The sequence below is a fragment of the Lactuca serriola genome, chromosome 8 (genome assembly GCF_051521515.1).
Source record: "Lactuca serriola cultivar US96UC23 chromosome 8, Lser_US96UC23_V15, whole genome shotgun sequence".
Lineage (NCBI taxonomy): Eukaryota > Viridiplantae > Streptophyta > Magnoliopsida > Asterales > Asteraceae > Lactuca > Lactuca serriola.
Window position 1 is genome coordinate 32564464 of NC_136415.1, and position 10455 is coordinate 32574918.

A 10455-nucleotide genomic window follows, 5' to 3' on the forward strand; every position below is an offset into this window, starting at 1 on the left:
CTTCTTTGTTATTGACAGAGTAACCTAATCATGAACATCAAATCTGATCGACGACGGGGTGTGTGTGTTTCTCAATTGAATAATTGTTACCCAGAAACCAATCGCCACCCTCATTTTCCTTTGTTCACAACCAATTTGATTAGGTATCAGATTGAATAATCGTCTTCATTAGATCACTAATATATACAAAATGGGGGGCCTTCGTCTTAATTAGATCGGGAAGGGAAATTGATGCGGACGGAAACAGGAAACGATGGGGTGATTGTTTGTGGCTGATCAGCGAGCATCGGTCGAGGAAGGAAGACGGAAGTAGTAAGCGGTTGCAATCCGTCTCCATCTTCAACGAATGTACATTCGAAGTCGCTAGGGAACTCTGACGTTGGCTGGTGATCGCGAGATGGGGACGGCGTCAATCTTCGACGATTGCTGGGAGGTCATGAGGAGGGGCGTCGACACTCTAGGGCTGCTCCGATGACTTCCTTCTTCTTCTGGTCCGATCTACTGCAACATAGGAGGGGAGGGAAGGTTCATCGGAAATTGAACAACAATAATTGAGGGGTGGTTGTGAGGAGCTCGATCGAGCAAGGAGTGCTTAGATTAATCCCCAAAGTTGTTGACGAGGCAGAAGTCTACTAGGCTCCAAGTATTGCTGACGAGGCTACATGTCATCATTTTCTAATCTATTTGGCAGATCTAACCGGTTATAATGGGTTGTTTACCCAAATTGGCCGGTAAAATACAAGTTGATGCCCTTAGAAAGCAAAAAATAAGATGAGGGACCTTTTAAACCAAAACACGTAAGTTTGTTCGGCTACACTGACATTTACCCTAATCAAAACCATGTCACTGGTGGTGAACAACAGCTATCAAAGTGAGATCCCCAATCTCTGCGTTTGTTGCGAGTAACAATAGCTTCAAACACACAAACAGTCACATACTCATGCTTAGCTAGTCAATTGAGATACCCACATATAAGGTTTCGAGAGTAGCAAATATCAAAATACATGAAGTCTTCGTTTCCCCTTTTCAATGCAAATAAATGAAGTTACAAATACAAGAAGGCAAAGTACATCGACAATAGAAAATAGTCGTTCGCACACACACACAAATCCCCTTGTCAATAACAACGCTTGACGTGTATTAAAAAAACGGTAACCAGATACTCGTCAGTGCCCACCACGATGGTCAAGCAGGTGAAAACAGTAATCGCCGATGATGGTAAAGGAGGGGAGGCCGGCCGAAGGACAGTAATCGACAGTGAAGGGGGAGGAGATATCGCCGACAGTAAATGAGGGTTTTGAATTTGGGTAACAAGAAACCAGAGAGCAAACGGGGAAATGACTTATTAGGGTAATTAACTATTGCTCTTGTACTCAATTGGTCACTTTCCTTTTTTTTGTATCTCATTTACCATTGAAGTTGTTGTAGGTGTTCACAGAAACCATTGAAACCGGCTATTGAAGGTTTCCGACAATTTCTTATCTCCGGCGACTCTCCGGTCGTTTTCTTCGCCGAGCCTCCAGCAAAAACGAGTTTTTCTGGCGGACTTTTCTCGACTACCATCCAAGCAGCATCCACTGCTGGTGTTGCTGCTTAGATTTCTCCACCCTCCCCTCTCTCCCTCCTGTCGATTTGCTGCCAGAAAAAGGAAGAAGGGACGCAAGCAGCAAGCCACCTGCCATCACTGGAACCCACCTGCCACCTCCCTTTTGTCGCCGGTAAACCACCATTACCATCTCCTGCTGCTTGCTGCTGCTATAAGTCATCAAACTGAGAAGACGACCGGAGAGTCGCCGAAAATAAGAAATTATCGGAAACCTTCAATAGCTGGTTTCAATGGTTTCTGTGAACAGCTACAACAAGTTCAATGGTAAATGAGATGCAAAAAAAAAAAGGAAAGTAACCAATTGAGTACAAGGGCAACAGTTAATTACCCTAATAAGTCATTTCCCCTGCAAAGTAAAGTAATAAAGGGGGAAATTACGGGTTTTGCTTAGCGCACGTTTTGTATTGTTAATTATTATTATTTATTTATTCTATATTTTAATAATAATATCCATCTCCATTCTTAATAAACGAAACCATATTACACGTGTCAATCCTCTCAATGCATCTTTAGTCAAATGTAAAATTACCCTTCTACACTTATTTTTTAAATATCAAAGAAAACCTGCGATTTTAAATGATATGCATGAAATATGGAAACGAAATATGATATCTGTAACTAATATCCTTTTTTAATGTGATCAGATTCTTAAAAAACATACCCGATTCATGAAAGGAAAGACTTTATTGCTTACCATATTGATTCTTCTATTTCATTCAATAACTTATGAAACGGTTGTATTTCAAATTCAACTTCAAATATTTTTATAAAATCTCAGCTGTATGAAGATTTCAAATTCAAATACTATAATCAAATCCCTAAATATACGGTTAAATGATATATGTTCCTATTTATAATTTATATTGTATACATATATTTTCAACTTACACGAATTCGAAGAAACCCTCCTCCTGCATCGTCCGACTTCCTCCAAAATATGTTTCTTCACATCTACATATTATACAACAGGAAACAAGTTAGTTTCTTTATACTAAGATTGTTCATTCACCACAATTTTTTATATGCAGTATATTTATCATTCTATTTCTCAATTCAAAAGATTAAATATGCTTAATGAATGTTATTTTATGTGGGTTTAGTGTGTTTCTGTTGTGCTGTGTTTCAAACCATTTTCCAGAATAACAAAAACTTGACAAATAAATTTGTATCAATTGCAAAAATATGTGTGTACTTTCAGGAAAAAAAAAATCAGATTTCTTTAATTTTTGCAGTTAATCAATTCTACTTCAAATTTGAATATAGGTAACCCAAAATCTGTAACGTTTCTTAATTTTTGTTCCAAACTCATAATGGTCTTTTAGATCTCATGAGTATGATAACAGTACAGGGGCGAAATGGTTACCTGTTACAAATAGCTGGAATATATGCATAAAATAGCTTTTTAGCATCAAACTTTTATATTTATTGGATATAAAATATCCAGATATCTAAATTTTTGAAAGTACCTTGCTATTGTATGCATATGTTAAAATGTTTGTTGTCCACTTTTAGGTTTTATGGAAAGTACTTGGATGCATAACACAATAGAAAGACACAACAAAAAATAGGCCTTTAGCATCCAACTTTCATATGTATTACGTACAAAAAATGCAGAAATTAGTATTTGTGAAAGTACATTGCTATTTTATGCAGTGTTATATATATATATATATATATATATATATATATATATATATATATATATATATATATATATATATATATATAAAACTGTAATTGGAAACAAAATTATCATTCAGAAACAATTGCATGTGAAATATCAACTACAATATGTTTAAACCATGAACATCAGGTGTAATTTAGCGGTAAATAGCAATTTAATAAAAAAACCGTATCATATAAAGTAGAATGCTATAATATGTTTATAGTAGAATAATCAATGACAAGGTTATTGGATGTTGTATAAAGACTTTCTCATTTATTTTTTTCCTTTTGGCTTTAGGTCGAAGTTCTTCCTGGTTAGCAGTCATGTCCAATACTACCCATTGAAATTATGTCCTCTCAAGAAAGATACAAACAAAATTTTCAAATTGAATATGATGAATTTTTAATTAAGCACGAGATTAAGAGTATCGTTGACTTATTCGAACCACATGATAATGTCATTACAATTACTGTCTTTCACATAAATTTTCAATACATTAAGATTAACACTCTTTTTTGCCACATGGAAAATCCTCCACTCATTCTTAATATAAGTTAAATTACTTTTATACCCTCCACCTATGCATATCGGTTCCAATAACTTAAAATCAAGAAATCAGCCTCTCAAGATTTTTGGATTGATAAGCAAAATTCTAGCAAATGCAAGTAATCGTTTCCATTGTCAATCTCAATTTATAACATTTGAAATCATCAATAGATCATAATTCATTCTAATTCTTTCTCTTATTTTCTATGTTTTTTTAGCAGCGTATAGTCACCACATCCGCCGAAATTAAATTAAGCAAATCCAGGTGAGCCTTCCATTTTTGTGAAAGAATCCTATACTTTTCCCTCTCTTCCCCGTCTGGTGTTGTAAGGTTATGTAATTTTTGTATGGGATTGTAAATACAACTCCAATGCCATCGATTTCAAGACTATTTCATTGCCGATTCATCACTCCCATTTTCGATTCATGTTTCATCAGTCTTCATTAGGTATGTTTTTTTTTTTTTTTCTGTTTGACGTACCTATTTATGTTTTGTGTATGTGCGGGTGTGTCAGTGTGTGTGTGTGTGACACAATCAATAATCCGCTTGCACATCTATAAGCTATTTATTTAAAGGTATATTTTTATATTTTTTTGTTCTTATGTTTTTTTTGGCAGGCAGAGTGATATCAACTTCATTTGACTATTTTATGTGTTTTTGTGGTGTGGGGTTCTATATGAAGCAAAATAGCCTTTTTAAGTGAACTTGATTGTATGCAGTTGCGAATTCTGAATGCATGAATCTAGATATCTGTGCAAATTGAGTATCGGTTAGTGTTTTTGTTTTGATGTCTGATAAGATGAATATCTTCCTGCATGCCATGTGTTTGATTATTTGTTTGTGTGATAATCTTTAGTGATTCATATGTGTTTTGCTATAAGGACGGTATAGTAGTTGAAAGCTTTCTAGATTATTGAATATGATTCACCGAATTTTGCTTGGTTTGATATATGAAACTTATTTTTATATGTTTTGGGTTTAGTTTCCTCGCTTTCTTGATTTTTGCTTTTAATGTTGGCCTAAAAGCGTTGACAGTATGCCATTAACTTGGTTAATATATAAGCTAGATTAAGAAAATCATCTTACCTGGTACAGGGTGTATAAGTTAGCAAAGCACTTACTAAATATATATGGAAATGCTATATACTCTTTACTTGTAAGCTTAATTTTGGTATTTTGCCAACAATGTACTTCATTTTTACCAATAAAGCTACAACTATTTCACATAATAATATTGTATTTTCATTTCCTCCGCACGTTATGTTAGGTCCAAAATAGAAATATACTTTTATTTCAAATTATACAACAATTTTGAAAAAGCGTACATTATATTTTCAAATCTGTTGCTATATTTATATTTGAGCTTCCTTTAGATCATGTTGTCATTTAAAGCCAGATTTGAAAATTATATGGCTTAAACACCAAAGTACAATGCTAAACTATTTAAAATATGACATGGATCCAATAAAAATGACATGGCTAAATCTTATTAATTTAATAAAATTTTAAATCATCAATACAAAAAGTCTATAAAAATTTAAATCTTATTAATTTAATAAAATTTTATAAAACTTTTACCCTGGTTTCCACGGGTTGTAACCTAGTATAATATATTCATAAGCATCCACATAAAAAAGTTAACACATTCATACCGTATAAAGAAAATTATTTACATGCCCTTACACAAAAAGTCAAAGCACTCACCCATGATGTAGGATTGATTATAAGGTTACATATCCCTTTTAACAAACACATACATTCATCCACTCATATATAAGGGTATAATCACCCTTTAGATTTTACTAAATTACTTATATCATTCAGCATCAGCATCATCATCATCATCATCATCGATTCCACTTCCAAACTAGATTGATCATACATCATAAGTATATGTATACCTTGCATTTCTCCTTTGGCTTTTATTACAGAACAATCCAAATTATGCTCTTCACAAAATAAACATCCAAATCTTAATGTATCACATAGGCCAGAGCTTCATTTCCCATCCGTAATTGCTTCAATAGATTACGATTCTTTTCTCCTATTATCCCTTTATGCTCTTGCTTCTCATATTCTTTCTTTCACCGTTCAAGAAAAGGATACAAAGGGGTTTCATAAAAATGATGTATTTACTTTACTTATTTAATTCTAATTCCTTTATTTGCAAAATGGTCCTCACAAAACTTTCAACATTCTAATGCACTAAAAACTCAAAATATTGAATCTATCTCACTTGTTTTCTTGTATTGCTCAGGCAACGGGCCCAAGCTGTAGTTGAATAACTGTGAGATTAAACCAGAAAATCAAATCTCCCACAAAATACTTTCAATTAAAAATAAAATATAATAACAATAAGGCTAGACATTTGTTCAATGCTTAAGGGAAAGTGTAATATAAACAAAATATGAATACCAAAAAATAATTTAAAAACGAACCAACATGTCCAAATGTTAAACACATCATGATGACAAGAGAGAATGCAGATGATATGCACTAAGAATTGATACTTGACAGGAAACTAAGTGAAGCTTCAAGATTAAAACTGGGAGATGCTGCAGGAGCTTATCTCACGCTCCTCAGGTACTACCCAAACAAGACTGTCAACATACTCCACAACTTTACTTATGGTTATTCTACCCATTTTCTTGAAGTTTTTAGCCTTGGCTGCAATTGGATCATACAAAACAAGACAATCATCATTAGCATCTTCATCAACTTGAAAAAGAAATTCACCACGTAATGTGAATCCATATGGAACTATATCAGCACTAAACTGGGAAAACCCATGATGTTTGACCCATGATTCAGTCACCCCATACTCTTCCATCACCCACACCTCACATTTACCAGCTTCAAAAATGCATGACATCACACAAAGCTTTCCACCCAAAACTCCCATCGCATTGAGGCACTCTTCATGGAGATGTAATATAGAATCTGGAAGAGGTATCTCACGGAATGTCTCTGCACCCAAATCAAATGCCAATATCGTTTGTAACTTCTGTTCCATATCAGTATAACCAAGCCAATGAACATGGCCTTCATGCCCATCTACACAAACTACCTCTTCATCAGAAACCCATTTGATGTTCGCTGGAAACCTTTGACTTATCAACTGCCACAAACCCTTTCTCATACTATACACCTCAACTTGTGATAACATGCTGATTGCACCGGAAAGTTTTGTAAGCTTCACCACTTTGTAATCATCAGTTTTGGGATCATACCCAAATCGGAAATGGTTTACCATCCACTCATCCTTGGGCAAAGAATATGGCGGGAGAGTTAACACCATAGACAGAGAAGGGTTCCAAATGTGAATTGCATAATCATATGATCCGTATTTGAAGCATATTAAGCCATTTACGGATCCAATAATATCACCCCTAGTGTCTTTAGATTGGGGACTTGTTGGGAGTTTGATGAAATTAGTCAGTTCGAGATCCGGAGAATGAGAGGTGTGTGCTGTGAATGGTCTCCGGTCAAAAGAAAATGCATGTCTGAAGAACAACAGAATCTCATCCTTGTGATGGATTGAATGATGGAGGTGGGATTTTATGAAGGAGGATTCGGATAACAGAGCATTCCAAGATTTACAGACACACCTCAATTGAGCAATTTCTTTTGCCAATAACCTGATGAATATGTTTGATAAAACATCGATTGGGAGCTTTTCTATAGTATCTGGGTGTTGAGGTGAAGCCGTTTCGAGTGTCAAAGTAACCTTCGCCTGTGAGGGTCTTCTCCTGTCTTTGTTTTTCCTTTTCAGCAGAAACTTTATTTGATTCCACATTTCCACTTCGAGGTGTATCAAAGGGGTTTAAGAGCTGAAGAGCTGCAAGGTAACAGGTGAACCGGTTAAAAAATGTCCAATTAGAGGAGGCCCGATCCCGATTGACGAGATAAAAAACCAAAAAAAAAAATCAACACATTTTAACTTCAACATATCGATTTTCAACAAACTCTAACATAAACACTAAAAAAAACAGATAACATTTGAAGTTAAACACACCTTAAAAAGGAACCCTATTAACAGCATATTTCAAGATGCAGCTCTGTATACATTGATTTTTAGGCATAGTAGGGTGAACTTATTGCCTAATTGTATGGTTAGAAGTTCTTAATCCCGCCCTTACAAAGGTGAACCACAATGAGAAACATACTTGCCCCATTAGCATCACTACTCAGGTGTTCAAATAGTGGATTTTGATATCCGAAATTCAGTCCTTTTATTTGACACAACCAACTCAACGTAAACTTTTACAGAATCAAATTCAAATGAGAACATTCATAAAAGAATGCGTACATAAGTCAGAACGAAACATATACACATATACAAATTTTGCTTGAAGAATTTGACATTTGGCACCTTAATATAGAAAGATTAAGCTTAAAGTGTATGATATCATTTTGAACATATTAACGGAGGAGAACCATGGAACCAAAAGCATGTCACTGGTGAACAGCTTCAAACTGACAGCCGAAGCTTGCAACAATAGCTTCAAACAGACAAACAGTCAAAGTAATCTTGCTTAACTAATCAGTTTAGAGAGTTTATACAGTAGCAATTAGCAAATAGGCAAATACATGAAGTCTTTGAACACCTCAGCAGTAGAAAATAGTCAAACACACGCGAGTACCCTTTTCAACGCTTGTTGTAAATCAAAAAACGCTAACCAGTTAATCGCCGGTGAGGCCGCAACGGTGCAGGGGAAATCAGTAATCGCAGCCGATGATGGTAAAGGAGGGTGGCCGGGGTACAGTAACCAACTATGGTGACGGAGGTGGAGGAGATATCGCCGACAGTGAAGGTCTGAAGGAGGGCTATATACTTGGAGAAAGAAATCAAGAAACCAGAGTAGAAAGCGTGTGACAAACAAAGCAATGTAAACACGAGTAAAGTAAACGCGAATATCGCTTTTTACTTTACTATCATTCGTCTTTACATGGAAGGTTCTTTTCTGTCTTCTTTTTCCCTTTTCCGCGAAATTTAATGTGCTTCCTTTTAAATGGGAGTTAAGAAAAAACAGTTAGAAGGGGGGACTTATATATCAAACGGGAGTTGGGATATTTCCACTTGCGATTTTGATTCATAAATTTACAAAAATAATACATGCCTAATAAATAATTCACAAATTGGTCCTGTCTTTTATAAATTTACAGAAATGATGTCTGCCTTATAAAGAATTTAAAGAAATTGCACCTGCCTAATAAAGAATTTACAGGAATGGTCCTGTCTTTTATAAAGTACGACAGCACAAATACAAAATCAACATCAAATGGTTTTTGGATACTTCTTCTAACTCTTTTTCTTTAAGGAATGAAAATAGCCTTTAATATGGATGAATAGTGCTCTAATCAGGTAAATTTTTTAGAAGTACAACACTGTAACACGTAGAAATGAAAATATGATGCTCCAACAAACAAAATCAACAAAGTATGTTGTTATTTCTTTTGCTTAACCCTTCTAACTTATTTATAACAACTCCGAAGATTGCGTACCAAACCAGTACCCAAAAATCAAAGTAGAACCAACAACGTCGAGGGTAATGCAGGAGAATAGAAGCAGACATCAATGAGTATCAGAGAAGACAAGTGCCTCGGCCCAATCTATAGATCATTTAATGCAACTTTGATGTTTTCAAACAGTAAGCATTTATGTATCTTAAGTAGGGGTGAAAAATCGGGTCATCGTGTCGTGTTTGTGTGTCTTAAGTAGGGGTGACAAATCGGACCATCGTGTCATGTTTTTGTCTGACACGACACAACAAGGTTTTATGTAACATGAACACGATGTAGTGTTTTTTTAATTAACACGAAAACAAACAAATTAAAAAACGACAAAAACGACACGACACAACAAATAACATAATGTAACAATTAGTTTATTAAATTAATATTTAATCATAGATAACACGACAAACAAGAAAAACACAAAAGAACGAAAAAAACAAATGCTAAATCATGTCAAATTCATGTCAAATTTTAAACACGAACACAACACAACAAAACACGATATCATATTTATACTTGACATGAACACGACACGGACACGAATTCGATTTTCAATTTCGTCCCAAATTCATTTCGTGTCGTGTCCCAATTTCATTTCGTGTCATGTCAATTTCGATGTTCAATTTACAATAATCAAGTAATCCACACATTGTTTAATCGAAGAAATCAAGAAATGCACTGAGCTCGATATTAGTTGTCAGAATTGCTTTAGTAGCTATCACTGCACACACAGTTTAATAATCTTGTGTAGGAATAAGAACCACAACAAACAATTAACAGCTATTTAAACTAGATCCTCTTCCTAATAATATTAGTTACAGCTGTGATGACCCATCCACAAGATGCTCAAATATTGACTTAAAACTATTAACAAATTAACAAAATGAGGTTTTGAAATTATCAACAAATTCACAAAATGATGTTTCTAAGAGGCACATGCTTGCTAATTGCTATAGCTAAAATTAAAAAATAATGGATGTGTGAACTCCATATCCATACCCACATATGCAAAAAACTGTAAGGTCCTAAAACGGATCTTTACCAATGATCAAGCAATCACACAATCACAGAAACAAGAATACGAGTAGAAGAAGAATTGAAACAAGCTTGCACACGTTT

The 10455-nt window shown here is 34.7% G+C and overlaps 1 protein-coding gene across 3 annotated transcripts; it reads right to left on the minus strand.

Moving 5' to 3' along the window:
- Nucleotides 1–6120: 6120 nt before the first annotated feature.
- LOC145065822 (F-box/kelch-repeat protein At3g23880-like) lies at nt 6121–8697 on the minus strand. 3 transcript variants are annotated; one of them, XM_079012911.1, is made up of 2 exons: nt 8427–8697; nt 6121–7657 (listed from the first exon to the last, which is right to left on the minus strand). In XM_079012911.1, the coding sequence occupies exon 2, from the start codon at nt 7613–7615 to the stop codon at nt 6359–6361; it is 1257 nt and encodes a 418-aa protein (XP_078869037.1). In that variant the 5' UTR covers nt 7616–7657; nt 8427–8697; the 3' UTR covers nt 6121–6358. The 3 variants fall into 3 exon arrangements, with proteins under 3 accessions (XP_078869037.1, XP_078869035.1, XP_078869036.1); XM_079012909.1 differs by having other exon boundaries at nt 7835–8697; XM_079012910.1 differs by having other exon boundaries at nt 8500–8696.
- Nucleotides 8698–10455: the final 1758 nt, after the last annotated feature.